Source organism: Vidua chalybeata, chromosome 2 (genome assembly GCF_026979565.1).
Source record: "Vidua chalybeata isolate OUT-0048 chromosome 2, bVidCha1 merged haplotype, whole genome shotgun sequence".
In the NCBI taxonomy this organism is placed as follows: Eukaryota; Metazoa; Chordata; class Aves; order Passeriformes; family Viduidae; genus Vidua; species Vidua chalybeata.
The window spans coordinates 16,502,578-16,520,116 of NC_071531.1; the positions used below are offsets into that span (position 1 = coordinate 16,502,578).

At 38.7% G+C, this 17,539-nt stretch overlaps 1 protein-coding gene across 1 annotated transcript in view; it reads right to left on the reverse strand.

Moving 5' to 3' along the window:
* REPS2 (RALBP1 associated Eps domain containing 2) overlaps positions 1-17,539 on the reverse strand; it is a 95,209-nt gene that overhangs the window by 39,461 nt on the left and 38,209 nt on the right. The window contains exons 5-11 of the mRNA XM_053935566.1: positions 15,086-15,183; positions 13,299-13,437; positions 11,737-11,800; positions 9,269-9,411; positions 6,114-6,208; positions 2,750-2,819; positions 811-876 (exon numbers count right to left, since the gene is read on the reverse strand). Coding sequence (XP_053791541.1) covers positions 811-876; positions 2,750-2,819; positions 6,114-6,208; positions 9,269-9,411; positions 11,737-11,800; positions 13,299-13,437; positions 15,086-15,183 — 675 coding nt within the window. The remainder of the gene's footprint in view (positions 1-810; positions 877-2,749; positions 2,820-6,113; positions 6,209-9,268; positions 9,412-11,736; positions 11,801-13,298; positions 13,438-15,085; positions 15,184-17,539) is intronic.

Below are 17,539 nucleotides of genomic sequence, written 5' to 3' on the forward strand. Positions count from 1 at the left end.
ATCTTCCTGAGTAAAAACATTCATGCAAAAGAAAGAGAAAGGAAGATTTTAGCTTGACGGGGACCAGGGAGGGCTTACAAACATTCTTACCACTGTAGAAAGAGATTAACAAAGAGGAAGGCAAAGGAGGTCTGATGAACTGAACTGAATGCAGGGGAAGTTTCTGGAGCAAATAAGTAATTTTGACATATGCTGTTCCAAAAATAATGTTTTCCAGAATGATAGGAACAAGGAGTGTATGTTGGAGCTGAAGAGAGAAAAATCAGGAGTGGTTTCAACAAAGAAACAAGCCCTGAATCAAAAGCTTGTATCAGTGTCTTGGGTGCCTCAAGGTCTGCGTTTCCAAAGGCTCTCTGTCCTGTAACTCCTTGACACAAAATAGGAAAGCTGAGCTTTCACAAAGAAATAGGCAATTTCAGAATAGTTACCAAAACATTACATAGTTATTCTATACTTTAGATGAGTTTTTACCAAGAGGTACAATATTCACGCTCTTGCATCTTGTTTGTAGCACAGAAGAACTTCAGAATCTTTAAAACAGCTTAAAATATCTTCCACACAGGAAGAACCCATGCACTAACAATGAGGGAAAAAAAGCAAGAAAACCTTTTGACAACCTGAAAAGGTAATTAATATTTATCTTACAAATAGTAGTCATTATGAGGTAAAAGCTAGTATCAGTAGGGAAGTAGTACAAGTGCAAAATGTTCTTTCAAAAATTAATCAAGTTACACTAATTAAGGCTTACTGTGATTTAAAATACTCGATCAAAATTCTCATGCAAGTAACACATGGCAATTTTTTCCTTACCTGCTTTCACAGTCAAGTGCTGAAATTCCTTTGGTATAGTTTTGAGAGTAGTGCTTACTTTAAGAGCTTAAGAAAAGAAAAAAGATAATCACTTTAAGTATGTGTGGGTAAAACCCACGTCTGAGAAAGGAACACCTAAACTGGTATTAGACATCTTATAACGCCAAACATACTTGAAAAGTGGCCAAATACCCTCAGAAAACTGAAGTACTCAAGTAACAATTTCCAAGAGCACAAAGTCAAGACCAGAAAGAAAGAGCTATGCTCAAGTTCCCAAATAATCTCAAATTTTGAGAATTTGTGGGGTTGAGTGCTTATTCCCCTTCCACATTCCCCTTCGCATCCTCTCTAATGGAGTTTTTAATGCACCGTAGTGTGTTTTGATGAACTTTAACACTCAGTGTTAAATGACCACTTGGAATTAAATCTCTCCTGCTCTAGGATGAGCCTGCTTTAGCAAGGAGGTTGAATCAGATGTCTCTTCCAACCTTACCAGCTCTATGATCTGCCTTTATCAACCAAAACATGTGGGAAAAGTTTTGGGTCATGTAACCCAGTCCAATTTACATTATCTTCCAAAGTTAACTACATTATAACCAAAGTGAAGTTTATTTACTTGGATACTTTTGAAAATGTAGGAAAATTTGCTTCTACTGTCCTGAACTGCAGGTTCTTGACTTCTGGGGAGATCCCCTCAGTTAGGAGAGTGATCTGTTCTCATGTTTGTCAGAATAGTAATAAAAGGTAGAACAAAAGTATTTGTTCTTTGGCTGAAAAAGTAGCAATCTGTGTCATAAATACAGCATATCTTCAGCCCTGAAGGAGGACTGCATGTCTCAAAACAGGTTCCCATGTGACTTAACATGTCAGCTACAAAAATAAAAGCACAACTTCATCATCTGAAGAGGGAAAAAATATTCCCTTAGTAAAAAGTAAATCTTCCCTAGACATTTCAAAGCAATAACCTTCAAGGTTCAAGTACTTTTCTGGTTCATTATACATATTTCAACAAAACAAACCTTGTCAACAAAACATTGATTTCTTGGAATATGCTGATGTGTTAAAATGTTTTACAAACACATGTCAATCCTTTACAAACTTTCTCTGAACGAGGGACTCTGGGAATCTGTCAAACTCTGTCACACCTGACTGTGGAAGGTGAATCAGGAATGTGGACTACCTGGTCTCACAGCTCTGAAGCAACCTTAACGTGTGGACATCTGGGAGGTCGAGATATTTTTTATTTTAATTCATACATAATCTGCAGCTCTGAGAATCAGGCAACAAAATACCCACAACTGTTTTGTTTCTGCAACAGAGGGACAGCAAGTAAGAATTAGGAAAAGGGAATATAAAAGGGAATGAATGGCTGTGTGATGATCCAGTGCCAATTCTGGAAGCCATAAAAGCTACTGCAGCAAAAAAGAGAACGATCACTTCAATTTCACATGACTTGCTGCTGATGGATGTCAAATGAAATGAATGAATCAATGAATTTTTTCAGTCCAATTTGACTAAAACTTTCGTTCTGCAAGAAAATACAGTGATTATTTTTTTCAATTAGGAGTAAAAACTGATTTTGAAGTGTTGGTGTTTCTTGCAAAAATGGAAATTGAAAACTTGGCACAGTGCAATCTTTACTCTTAAAAAATTCCTGATAACAATTAAAATTTTGTTTAAGTAAAAAGCACAACATTAATTGTCTTAGGGCTAGACATATTTTAGGAGGTACATTTCATATCATTCACATATAATATAACTAATTTCGAAGCAAACCCCTCCATTTATTTGTCTTCAACTCAGCTGTGGTGAGCTGTCTCTTTAAATTTTTAGCAACACACAGTCAGCTTAGAAATTAAACACACCCAGCAAACATAGGGGCTTACTAAAAATACACATAATTCAATCCCTAATGGAAAAAAGTTATTTATTTGAATACCTTGTTTGTCATCTTTCTTTCCATCTTGTAATAGGGCAGAGTTATCAGGTACCTCTTCAGCTGATGACTTCTAAAGATAGAAGATTTGTTAATTACACTGATTGTTACAGCTCGTACCTTTCCACAGTCAAATATTTAAGAATACAGATCAGCATAAATAACGGTGACATTTGCTCTTGCACCACAATTTCTCTGTTAGATAAAGAAGTATAGAGGACCTATAGAAAGACAATATAACTCTACTTTTCAAGGTACAGCAGTTCCACACCAGACATGAGTTAAAGGAGCACTTCAACAGTGAGCAAGTAAAGGAGGTAAGGACTGTGTGTAAGGAGAGACTTCTCCCACCAGAGCCATATGTAACACCTGTGTAAGGATAGATGAAAGCTTCTCCGGTCTCCATGAGAAAAGTCCCTCTAACCAAAACTCCAGCTGTACTGCAGAGCCTGATGGTTATGCTTTAAAGGCTCCTGGCTGATGTGGCTGATCTTTGAACTACTCTTTTCTTTCAACATGCAGTCATAGAGATGGGAAAAACAAATTTCATTAGCAAGTCTGTTGGAGGCCCATTCAGGCCTTTGATAGGAAAACAGGGAATTTCTCTCCAGTCTTATTCCTTGATTTTCTGTTATTTCAGCAGCAACTTATAGGCATTTATTATTCTTGGAGCTTCTGCTGGAACAAATTCTACCTCTGTTATCTGTAAGAACAAGAATACACTCTGCAATGAAATATTCAAGCAAATATCAGAAACCCTAAACTTCTCTAAATATTAAGTGATGCTGATTTTCACCCAGGGAGCACGGAAGAAGTCTGACCTGAAAATGTCCTGAAATAAATTTGGCCTAAATAAATGAATTGAGAAACCTAGATTTCATAGACATTTTTAAAAGACCACAAAAATCTCAAGTCAGTTCAGAAAGGAAAACTCCACAGTAAAGGTCTGTGAGATTTGTTTTATAAAGTTTCTGAGGAATGGGATACCCTAGTACTTCTGAGAAAGCAACACAACAATAATATGGCTTGAGGACTCTTAAAATGTATAAACAAAATATTTCACATCCATAGCTAGCCCTGACACTCAAGTGAAGAACATGAGACCACAGACCTAACTCAATGCATGCTTTAATTGACAGAATGACTTTCAGATATTTCAATGAAATGTGAGCATGACATTTCTGAGGGAGCCCAGAGGAACCCCAGCCAGTCATTTTATGCATGTTTTAACTTTAGGATTTTGGCAGTGAGAAAACTTGCAGAAAAGAACCAAATGAGAGTGAGACAAAAACTTGAGAAAAAAGAAGACAAACCTTCCTTGGTAAACAGAAATCAGTCACCCGTGCCATTCCCAAGCATAGTATCAGCAGCCTTGGTGTGTTTTTCAAGTTTAACAGAGTCTAGCATGCGGGTGACATGTCTCCTGCCATTATTTTCTTTATGAATGCATTCAGGAACTGCTTCTATTTTATTGCACTATTGTAATTCAGCAGTCACAGTAAAAACAGGCATCTGAAATGAAATTAAATAGCCTGAATGGATGAGAGGTGGAAATTTAAAAAGACATGGAGGTAATGCATAACAGATTGCATTGATAATGTAATAATTTTAATGTAGTGATCAAGTATCTAAAGTGTAATTCCTCCACTAGCCAAGATACAAATGAAATTGCAACAGTGAATTGCTGCACTTCCCACTGAGGGAGATGAATGGAAGATGACCATTCAAGGTCAGTAGACCTTCCAAATGGTATTCATACAGTGTATTAATTCTGAATGTAAAAAGGTAAGTTGAACAAAAGAAAATTAAGTTGAAATTATTCTCAAATCACTTTTGAGGAGATTTTAAAGTCCATTAATCTTGGACAATGTAAACTGAAGCTTTTAAATTATGTGTACGAAAGATACATAATCATATATTTGTTTACATTTCAAATATAATTTAATTCTATATTATATCTGTATCTTCATTTATATTTCAGGTTGCAAGCCACCCAAAATAAGGTCATAAGCAAGGGATTAGGTGATTCTGGTAAAAGACCTGCCCATGCTGCCAACATGCCTGCACCTTGCACTACCAGACCTGCAGTGCTTCTTCCAAAGCCCAGCATGGCTGCTGTGCTTTGGCCAAGCTGCTGTAAGAGGAGCAACATCTCCCAGGGATACAACATAAATTTTAACAGTTCCAGAAGATACAATGGGTGCTCAATGTGCTGGCTGCATTGCCCAAAGTGAACACTGCACTCCACAGAACCTTAGGAGATTCTGTTTGGTGGTATCACTATCAAGATGGATTTGATGAGGGAGCAGCTGTGTTCTGGCCCAGGGACTCCCCAAAGCAAGGCACTGGGAGAAAATAGCTGGAGAACAGCCTTGCTGAGCTGCCATGACATACCATTATTTTTAAACTTGGAAGAGTGTCAGAAGAGCCGGTTCCTGCAGTCAGTCTGCCACTTGATTTACTACCTTAACACTAAACCTTTAAATCCCACAGCACGTATACTGAGAGTTGCAATATTCAGGCACAACTCAGTGGCCATGATTATTAGTTCAGCTCTATAGGGTCTTTAAAAGTTTGGGATTTTAACCTCAGTGCTAAACTCTTCTCCTTAATTCAGTTTTGCTTGCAGCAGATTTCACGGCATCATACAATGGTTGGGTTTGGGAGGGATCTCTGGAGATCTAGTCCAAAGCTCCTGTTCCATCCAAACAAACCTCCTGTGTTCACCTGTGGGCCCCTCACTACAAGAAAGGACATAGGCATATGTTCAAAGAAGAGCAAAGGAGCTGGTGGAGGGTCCAGAGCATAGAAGGAATGCCTGAGGGAGCTGGGGTTGTTTATCCTGGAGAAAAGGATGCTCAGGTGTGACATTATTGCTCTTTACAACTATCTGAAAGAAGGCAGTGCTGGGCTAACAGTTGGAATTGATGATCCTGGAAGTCTTTTCCAAACTGCATGATTTTATGATTCTAGGTCTGTGCTGAAGCCTCATATTTTCAACCAATTCAGACTGAGCAGATACTTCACCTGAACAAGGCCCATGTGCCCCACTGCCCCTCCATCAGCTGCCCTGCAGGACACCAACAGGTAGAGCCTATTTCTCTGAAGATTCCAGCATCTCACAAGTCCCTCAGTGACTACTGTGAACTCTGTTATGTGCAAATACCTCTTGAAAAGTCTGTCAGCCCTTTCCATACACAGAAGAAATGGCTGAGCTGGGGGTTTGAGATGGCTTAATAAGAAGCTTATATACTCCTAAAGTCCTCTCAGAGACTCACAGTCCAGCTGCTCACATAGCACAGTCTCTGTGAAGCTGGTGCAGCCCCCTCCCCTCTAAAAGGTAATGACCCAGCTTACAGCTTCTCACCTCTGCCCGACTGAAGTCCCGAGTCTGCTGACTGCTTGGCAATGGCTCAGAATAAGAATCAAACAGTGCACAGTCACGCATGGGCTTCAAACAAGCTGCAGGGAAAAGAAAAAAGTAAAAAAAAACCCCAAAACAATAAAAAATCAACCCAAAGCCAAACACAGAGACACACCAAGTCTTTGGTTAATACCTACTTCTTAGAAACCTGTTCTAGCATAATTTTGCTCTTCATTTCTACATGTCAGACCTAATCCATAAGACATGGATGACAAACACCATGAAGAAAATCTTTGTATCTTGCATCTTAAGTAAGTCAGTGTCATGAAACGGATAGCTTGTATAATTTCTGTTGTAGAAATAATGGTGAAATTTGGAAGAAATTTTTTCTTCTCCCAGTCCAGTATCAACTATCTTATAGTTTATATCTTGTTCTCTCAGCAATGTTAAAGGTACTTATGTTACCTTCATCTGCAATTTTGACTTTTTGAATATTGAAAAGTATAGTAGAATCTACATTGTACTCTAAAATTGAAGGCCAGAAAAAAGCAAAGCACTCAACAGAGTGGATGCTGTAGTATATACCACATTCAACTAAACAACATTGAAAGCATGGGAGAAAAAACAGAAGGAAAAAAATCACATCTAACTTCTCAAAGGAATATTCACAACAAGCTAATTTCTATCCCACAGCTCAGATCCTTCTGCTGGTATCACTCTGGGATTAGCTCCTCTGAGATAAGTCTGTCTTGTGAGCTGGAAAACATATCTTTTTAAAGATCAATATATTAAAGGCAGAACAACCACATTTCTAGTTTTTGGCTAGCATTTATTTTATCTCAGTAAATTAAGCTCTTGGAAATCAATCTTAATTTACAGTACAGTGGGTTACACAAAGGGCAAATAGCTTTTGAGATTTTGCAAATTAGTTTTAATAAAAAGTTTCCAAAAAAAAAGGTGGTGGGTCAAATTGTCAATGGAGCTGTGCCAGGAGAGCATTTGGACCAGTTGTGCTGGTAGTTCACGGTATAAGCCATAAAACTAGCACGATTAATGCATTCTTAAATGCTTTTTTGCTCCCAGTCATTTTATTTGAAGCTTTAACAGCACTCTTCTCAGATGCAAATACTTCAATTGAACCAAATTATGCCTCATTCTGAAACTAACACAGCAACCTAATGAAAAACTGTACTCTTCTATGAAGTCCTAAGAAGCCAAAAAATTTTGAAAAAAATGTCTAAATTTCACAGAAATCAAATGATGAAAACATTAATACACAAGATTTCTCTTGAAAATTGCTTTTGATATTTTAGGCAACTGTATGAGGAACTTCCATTCTTGTCAATGCTTTTATTTCAGAAGTAATACAACCAGGGCTCTATGCTTTCTGTGATTCACAGTTTCACAGTGTGTTGAGATGTTCTGCTTTTCGTTAATGCAAGTCCTTCAAAAGACAGATTTATGAATCCTTACCAGAAAGCAGAATGAGCACGAGATATTTTCAGACCCTCAGATTAACCAGAATTAGTTCAGTAGCTGGGGTATTTAAAGGACCCACAAGAAACAATTAGTCCTTTCACCTCTTCCATGTAGATTTGCTTGAAATGCTTAGTCTCGTGCAACAGTATGAAACAATAATCATCTAAGAAAATGGTAGAACTAAGTGCTGAAAGGAACAAACAGGGAAAAAGAGGACTCCCAGGGAACAACTGCAGCTTACCATGCTATTTCTCCCATTGACATAATGATTCCCTGCTACTTGAGATAGTTATTTGCATTGCAGTTTTACCCAAAAAGGTTCAATGTGAAGACACATCATAAAGAACCTGCATGGATGAGTTTACAAGCCAATTTATCACGAGACCAGGTATGAAAGTAGTGAACAAAGTGGTGGTCCTGGAGGGAAAAGGGTAGTTGTAATTATGACAGGGGAACGTAATCAGAGAGACTAGAAGTGATGAAGATTTGGCAGTGCGTGTTTTCCAGGAGCTTATTGCTTTGGATATGAATATAATGGATTACAGGGAACATGACTCCATCAGAAATTATTTCACAAATCTGATACAGGGTCAACATTTAATTTTCTTAACTGCAGTTTGATTTGTTCTTTTCCTGCCTTTTAATATATTCAGTGTCATCAAATTTAATAGAGATTTTATTAGGTCTTAAATATTATCCCTTAGCACTGTAATTATCATCTGTGATTAATCCTCCTTGCCCTCAAGAGTCATGCACAGCTTTAGACGTAACAGTATATATTTCAACATTCATTTATAATTAAAGAGACATAACTGAAGAGAACAAATGAAAGGGCAGGTCTTTCATTGCACATTGTTACTGAAGTATGTTATATTTTTGGATTAATTCACCCTTGTGCTACCCAAATTGTTGTAATCCTCCTGTCATTAATGCAAACTACCCATAGAAGAACCTGTGGATTATATAAAATAAATTACAAAAAAATGAAACCTTTGATATAACCAGTGTCTCCATCTAAAAAAATACACTAGGATATTAAGTTCTAATGCAGTCCAGTATCATTTTTAACAAATTTTCAAGATATAGATACTTTAAGGAAAAATCATCAAAATAATTAAAAGCTGTATCATAGATTCACAGAATGGTTTGAATTGGGAGAGATTTTAAAGATTATCTAGTTCCAACCTCCCTTACCATGGGCAGGGACACCTTCCACTAGACCAGGTTGGCTCTAGGCCTTATCCAACCTGGCCTTGAACACTTTCAGGGGTGGAGCAGCCACAGCTGCTCTGAGCAACCTGTTCAAGTGACTCACTGCCCTTACAGTAAATCTCTTCCTAAAATCTAACATAAACCTGTCCTCTTTCAGTTTAAAGCCATTGCTGGGCTCCCTTTGCTTTACAGGCACTCTGTCCTGACACCTGAAACACAATGGAGCAAAGGGGCAGACATTAAGAGGCAGGAAACTGTTCCACTTTGCATCCCTGTCTCTATGCTTTGGTATATTACTTCTTCAGCAATCACCTCAGAAGCACAATTAAAAACACATGCCTTAAATGCAGCTGGAGAATCATTACACAGCATAGAAGCCCATTCCAGGATGGAAAGTGAACCTGTCTTACACACACGTTGGATTTCTAAGATGGCTGCAGGGACATGACTTGTCACAGGAGCTTTACCTGTTTGAAGGTACTCGGGCAGCAGTGTCTCTGGCAATGTCTCAGGCAGCTGGTAACCGTTCTTCCTCGCAACCACAAGGTGGAAAGCGGCACAAAACTCCGGGAGTGTCAGCGCCCCATCACAATCCACATCACTCAGCTCCCTGTGGATAAAACAGGCACATGTTTTCCAAGGTGTTACCTCAGGGAAACATATGTGTGCCATCACAAAGGAGACAAAAATGCAACTTTGAGAAGGGATGTTTTAACACAAGACAAGCATCTCTGCCATGTACACTTGATCCTGACTTGCACATTTGTCTCCGGGAAGATGAAGCAAGCTGATTTTCTGAAACTGACTTACCACTTTTTTCTTTTTCAGTACATTTCTTTAATACATCATGCCATTGAATATGATGGTATGTGGATATTAGAATGTGAAACATATAGTCTATACTTATAGAATCATAGGGTGGTTTGGGTTAGAAGAGACCTCAAAGACCATTCCAACCAATTCCATTAGATTATTCCAGATCTAATTCCAACTCCCCTGCCATGGGCAGGGAGCCTTCCACTAGACCAGGTTACCCCATCCAGCCTGGCCAGGAACACTTCCAGGGATGGGAAGTCCACAACCTCTCTAGGCAATCTGTTCTAAGGCCTCATGACCCTTATAGTAAAGAAGTCCTTCCTAATATCTAATCTAAACCTGCCCTCCTGTAGCTTACAGCCCTTTCCCCTTGTCCTATCACTGCATGCCCTTGTGAAAAGTCCCTCTCCAGCTCTCTTGTGGACCCCGCTAGGTACTGGAAAGCAGCCAGAAGACCTCCCAGACCAGTTTCTTCAGGCTGAACAGCTCCAAGTCTCTCAGCCTGTTTTCATAAGAGAGGTGTTCCAGCTCTGTGAACAATTTGGTGGACATTCTCTGGACTTGTTCCAACAGCTTCATGTTCTTCTCATGCTGGGGAGCCCAGAGCTGGATGCAGCACTCCAGATGGGGTCCTTGCCAGAGCAGATCAGAGGTGCAGAATCCTTCCCTTGCCCTGCTGGTCACATCTCTTTTGATGCAGCCCAGGATGTAGTTGGCCATCTGAGCAGCAATTAACTGCACATTGTTCCAAGGATGAAATTAACCTTCCAATATTAGGAAGCACTTTGGCTAATCCGTGCAGGATCTTAAAACATTTGAAGCAGAAAAAGTTAAATATGGACTTTAGCAATGGTTACTCAGCACCATTGACTAACTTTTAAAAAAGAGTAAAATTAATGCTCTTGACAAGCTTAAATATTGTTAACTTCTTACTAAGCGTTTCTCTCCAATTCTAGCACACTTCACAAAAACTAAACTTCAGAAATTCAAGAATTCAATTTTATAAATTAACTCTTTGCAAAAATTGAGTAATATTTTATCTTGGGCACATGGTCTAAAATAAACATACAATTTCTTACTGTTTGAAAGTTACAAGCATTTCTCAAACTGTTGAGGTTATAGTGACTAGGACTGAAACATCCCATGTGTTTAACACAGCAACACAACCTGATAAATCACAATGCCACAAAATTACAAGCACCTACTAGAAAGGAATACTTTTCTTGAAACTCTGCACAGAGAACAACTTGTGTCAGCAACAGAAAAAAAACCTGATTTGCTAACATATTAGGTTAATCCATTCTTTTTAAGTAATCTTAAATTTAAATTCCAATATTCACTTCCCCCAGCACTACGTTTCTTCAGTTTTTTTTTTTTTTTTTTATTTTCACAACTGACAATCCGCTTTGAAAAGATTCCAGACATATCCTTTGACCCTGACAGATGTTTAGGCTCTTGCAAGCTTTTCTTCTCATCTCTCTTCATAAAAGCATATATAAAAACAAAATCACTATCAGCATTTCTGATCCGTGTTTAAAACTGTTTGTTCCTCCTATCAGACATGCAACGATGACAACAAATTACAAAGCACCATGTTGCTGATGAAAATATAATAGAATCCTTGTCAAATTTTATCACGTACAGTTCCATCCACAATTGTTTCGCAATAAGCTCATTAAAAGTAAGAGCACTGGTTCATTAGAAAAGCACTAATGAATTATGTAGTTGTTTAATTAGGCCTCCTCTGACAGAACAGAGACAGAAACATAAAACCAACAACACATCTCAAACATTCCAGAGGTGCTTCTCCTCTGTGTCATTTCATGAAAAATGCCAGTTCTTTGAGCTAATGATGCTGCTTACAATACACTTAAGAACAGCTCTCAGCTACGTTGTGGTTCAAACCTTCCCAGTCCTGCTGAGTAGGTGAACATCTCTCCAGAAAACAAGTGTGTCAGGAAGACAAATGACCTCCCTTGCTGCTTGGGCCTCAAAGTGATTCTGGAGAGAAGAGCAATAATTATAATTGAAGACACTTTTAAAATTTAACAAGGACTCTTGAATTAAGTGTCTTTTAAAAAAATGTGATAGGCATCCCCAAAAATATTACAGTACTCACCAGATGTGAGAAAGTTCTGGGATGGGCAGCTTCGATTTTGTGAAGAAATTCTTTGCTACGGAACCTGTTGGGAAAGCATGCCTCATCAACCACTGGAAATTAATTCTCCAATTAATTCTCCAAATTCTCCTTTTATCAGGACTGCCATGCTAGAAGCAGACAATTAATTTATGTCTGAGAGGTGCTCAGATTAATCGGATGCTACTATAGATGCTGGACCATTTGTCTCCTTCTGAGTAAATGACAGAGAAAGTCAGACAGAGCTGTTGACCTCATTTCTCCATTCCCTCCATATGGGAAAAATAAATAAAGGGAAACCTACTTTAGTACTAGTAACTCTAACCTGCATAACAAGTATGTCACCAATGATTAAATAACAGACACAAATGGCCCTGTTCACCCAGAAGTCATGTGCACAGCAGTATGGTGCTTTGACATCTGCACTGCTCTCCCAGTGTGCTGCTTCAACCATAACTTTTCCCTGCAGTGAAAATTTTACACAGGGGAAAAAAAAATAAAAGAAAATAAAAAAGAAACTGCAGAAGATTCAGCTAGCACACAGCTCCTGTCCTACTGCAGGCATCCTCACTCACTCTGCCATAGCAGCCCTTCTCATATTTCTAAGTTAACAAACACACTTCTTCACCATCTCATATGCACAGGCTGTCAGGGTACCCTGGAAGCCCTTCCTGGGTACACGCTTACAAATCATAAGGAAACAAAGCACAGACTTCTGGGACAATAATCCTCTTCCCCTTGGGCAGCCATTGGGGAAAGAACCAACACTGAACAACCATTTGTTCTTTGAAGCAAACTGCATGAAGGAGACTTAACTGAGTTGAAGAACTGCTGAAGCAATAATTTCAGTTAGCAGCAGGTCATTTCTTTAAACTTTTGGCTGCATCAAAGCCTCCTGAACCCCAGTGACAAGGCTCATTACAACTGCCTCAGTTTAAAACCTGTAACATATTCCTTGCCAAACCAACTGTCTGTACATGGCAAAGTCTGGACCTTCTTCTATTCAGGATGGAAATCTGAGTATGATCAGGGCCATCTCAGTATGCTCTTAACAATACTTCAATCATGTGTGTGCTCTCCAGGATTGTTTCCTAATTACCTAGAGGTCAAAATCTCAGTCCTCTAGAACCATAAACCCTCAGGCTTGACCTCCCATGGCAGTTAACTGCATGCTTCACTGTCATCACATGGGCACTGCCACAATTCTGCTGGATAAGCCAGCACAACCCTCAGGGGTTTTTCAACTCAATATACACTGCAGGTGTGATCCACAAATACAGCACATCAAATGAAGAGAGTTAATTTTAATTTTTAACAAATTGTCAACACTTCTCCCTTAGATGTAACCACTTTTCTAAAATCAGGACATTTAGGAGAAAATGTAAGGGTCACAATATTGATTTGAATAGTCTGCCTTTAAAAAGAAAACATAATCAACTCTTAAAAATGCACTGCCAGAGACAAAAAATAATTTATTTACTTACACTTTTCACCTCCCAGCCTGGTCCCCCTATTCAATGTGCACAGTGTTTGGTAAAAATTACCTGAAATGAAGGCATTGAGGTCGGGCTGCAGGGACCTGAACTGGTTAATGTAGTAATCTCGCTGCTCCTCCGTTATCCTCCAAGGGTCATCTGAGTACTGGGTGCTGCTGTCCTGCTGCTCCCGCTCCACTGAAAGAGACTGAAGGGAGGGACACTGGCACCAGCCACAGGGAGGGCACTGGGAACCTCAAGAAACCAGACTCACACTCTTCTATGTAGCACAGACAGATTTTCAGAAGACAAGAAGCAGAAATGGCCACACTGATCACCATCCCACTACTTACCTGTGAAAGCTGAGGCTATTATTACAAACCTTTACCCCTGCAATTAAAGAAAGCTTTACATGACCAATGGCCAAAGGAAATCTGGCTACTGCTGACCACTAAAAGTCCAAGTCATATTTTATTACCTCTAGATTCATTTTGGGGGTCCTTTTTTTCTGCCATGCATTACAACCCTGAACTGCACTCTGTACACCTCAAATGGATGGAACCAGTAAAGCCCCTAAAGCTGCATTTATGCAGCTTTGTGCATGAAAATTTATCTTCGCTATCAAACTACATATTTCATCTAGGAATGGTGCTGTAACTATGGAAATATTTCACTTCTGGATCCCATGCTCACCCCAGAAACTCAGCACTCATTATGCTAAGTTCGAGAGACACACAAGCCCCTAGAGACCCCCTCAAACTTCTATCACTTCCCAAAGTTTAAGCAAAAATCTACCTTTGGGTAAAGGAATATTCTGGAGAAGGATATTCAGTCCAATTATTTCTTTGCTCTATCTTTGCTCTCAGATTAACTTTTTTAAGAGAGGCCTGTACCTTCTGCAGGTTGGATGGAGGTATCTACAAGAGGGCTGCCAGTACAGCTGGTGTCTTTGTTAAAATGGAATAAATGAGTATTCAATATTTAAGCCTGCATAATAACAGTCTAAAAAAGGGAGGGTAAGAATGAACAACAATCAGCTGTGAAACCCTTTCTCTGACATACCTGTCTATTTCCCAAGAATCAAATGCAAAACATCAGTTCTGAAATACATCAAAAGATTGCTGAAACAGGCAACATCATACACCTGCAAATTAATTTTCATTTCAAAGTGCTACACAAATGCACCCAATTTCATTTCAAGTTAGCACAAATAATGTGACACTACCTGTAGATCTCTTTTGGAGGCTTAGGTGACATTTTTTTGTGGGTGTGAGGTGCTAGGCACTCAGGAAAAGGTAGAGTCTCTGAGTCTTACTTATTTAGGAAAATCTCTTGCTTAAGAGAACTTTGCCCTTCCTTAGGGCAAACTAATTGTTTGCATAATAAATGCACAGCAAGCATACTGGAACACAGGAAAGATCTGCTTTCACAACCAGCAGGAAAATATAAGACTCATTTTCATAAAAACAAATGCCAAGAAATTAATATATTCTCTTTAAGGTGCAATTTAACCAACTGGGGTGAAAAACCAAAATATGCAGAAAGTTAGCCATAAATACTGTGCATGTGTTACAGATAGCAATCTAAATGAAGAAGGAATCTCTGTGAAATCTCATGTACTTTCAATGAAAATGTTTTACCTTGATTTACCTTTAGCGATTTAATTAATTTGATTGTTTATTCTAATTTCTCCATCCCATCAGCTTTTTTCCCTCATATACCAAAAAAAGCACACTTCAGTCTCTAGTATAAAAACACCACTTTTCATTTTCAAAGTGAGAACTTTCTGCCTTTTTTTAAAATTTCTCTATTGTTTAGTTAGTAGTACTACTAAAGAAAAATATACAATTCATTACCCTGTTAGGAGTTGAACAGGTGAGTGCAGATTTGGTTCCATAATTCCCAGAAGATGGTCCATCCTGCTGGTGAGTAGAGTGTCTGACTTCATAAGGAGCTACAATAAATATTTAAAATTAAATATATAAACATCAGGATAATAAAAAAATACTGCTAAGCTAAAGGAAATAATTAAATACCACAAGATCAAGAATGTAGCTTGTGAACATTGTATCTGAGCATCAAAGTCCATTTGGTCAAGCATCTACCAAGTGAACCCAGTATCACAGTATCAAAGTTCATTTTGTCTTATGCAACAAAATTCCAGCCACATACTTGTCTTTCTCATTGCACCATTCTCCTTCAGACATTACTGAGACACTGTCACTTATATACTGCTAGACAACAGAAATCACTGTTCATCATGTTTAAATATACATTTATACAGCCTGCCCATGCATTTATACATTTTATATACTTATAGCCACATTTAGCACAGTAACTATTTTAAATAAGAAGAAATAATTCATTTGGTCTATAAAAAATATGCTTTGACAATGCTATAAAATAGCAAACCATTACTTCTCCATATACTCTTCCTCTCCCTTCCCTAATTTCTGTTGAAAATCAAAATACACGATTCACCACTTTGTGCTATTTGGAGTAAAGTTAGTGAAGAAAAGTAAAAATTTCTTCTTCTTTTGCTAAAATAAGTCACTTAGGCTCCACTGCAGCAAATATAGTAAGCAGTGACACAACAACACATTTAGGAACAATGTTTTAAAAATAGGGAAAGCATGCAAACAAAAAGGCAACTCACTTGCAAACCCTTACACAGCTGAGAACTGCCGCCAGCCTATTTAAAATTTACTGTTACAAAGTCTACATTAGATACTCAGAACCTTAAAGACTCATGATGAAAAAGGAGTCCAAGAAATATTAAAATTTTTGATCTCAGGAAGAGCTTAAAAATTATGCCCCTAACCCCCTTGTTTTCCTAAGGGGTCTTATCCTGTACTGTTATCTATTTTTATTCCTGTACAACTCACTACTAATTTCAGATTAAAAAAAAAAAAAAAAAAAAAGGAAGGAAGGAAGGTGAAAGGTGAGAAACATTTAGATGCTCTCAGAGGGGAGATTTAAGCATGAAGCCTCATGGCTACATGCTTGCTAGCATGAAAAACTTTCAGAACTATAAAATGTACACAGTCGTGGTTGCAGTGCAAAGCGCTGTCCCTGAAGACATCCTGTCTAGTTTCAGGGTCAGATCTGCACTACAGCCCAGCCCAGGGCAGGGCACAAGAACCTCCTCCACATGCACTACACACAGCTGCCCTTTGGAGTGCTCTTCAGGAAACTGGAATGGTCTTAATCTTAAAGGCCAGGAAGAACCAGCAGGTCCTGCATTAGGCCTGGCATTTGGTACAGCATAGGTCATAAAATGTTAACTGCTCACTGCCATTGAGAATACACTCGGCTGAAGTATCCCCAGTGGGATTAAAATAGGAGTGATTCCTTTTCTGGAAAACAGGAAAAATTGCTTCCTGAAAAATAGCCACTGTTGTGCACCTCTAAGATTTTATTCCCTTAGAAATTTGAGCAGTTAAATAATTAATTTTGGAAGATGTTGACAGCTGGACTGGATGCTGCTGTCCCTGGTCACTTTGCATAGCTGCTGAGTCCATGAGAAATTTCACAGAAGTTACATTTGCAAACAAATTTAGAAAGAAAAAAAAAACCCAAAACCCAAAACACTCCTGCACAGCACTGACAGATCTGGGACAGAGTGCCAGCAAAGAGCAGAGCACTCAACAGGTACATGGTCAGCCAGTCCTGACAGATACCCCCTGCCCAGCTCTCCACAGCATGGGCTCTCTGCCACTCTTCTTCACTGGGGCAGAACATGCATTGTACCAGAAAGCAACTGCACTAGTGTGCTTCTTTCAGAATTAATCCCACCTCTGAACAAGCTGCAGTTTACCTACACAGCAGGGGAATGCCTGTGACTCAGTACTGGTACAATTTTCAGGTGGAGGCCACTTTATAGTGTCAAACACATTCTTATCACAGCTGTACTGAGTTTCAACATGTTGAATAACTCTTTTGTCACTTATTTGTAACTAAGGACAAAAGGTGAAGGACTAGCATGCTTCAATCTTCACTCACTACAAACACACTAATGTAAAGTAGGAGGCATGATGGTATACACCAATGCCTCTTATTGCAACCAACTTGGTCACCATATGTTGCAATTACCAGAGCACAGGTGCTTTACCATTAAGAGGAACCTGTAAAGCCATAGTTAAACTGGTTTCTGCCCTATTAGCATCTTATTAAAATCTGAATGTTTTCCCACCTACTCTAATGGCACCAGAATGAGAGACAGAATAACCTACATAGTGGCTAGTTTTTGTCTGAATTGCTGAAGTTACACTGTGGGAGTGCTTCTATACTCTCATCCTATTATTATTTCT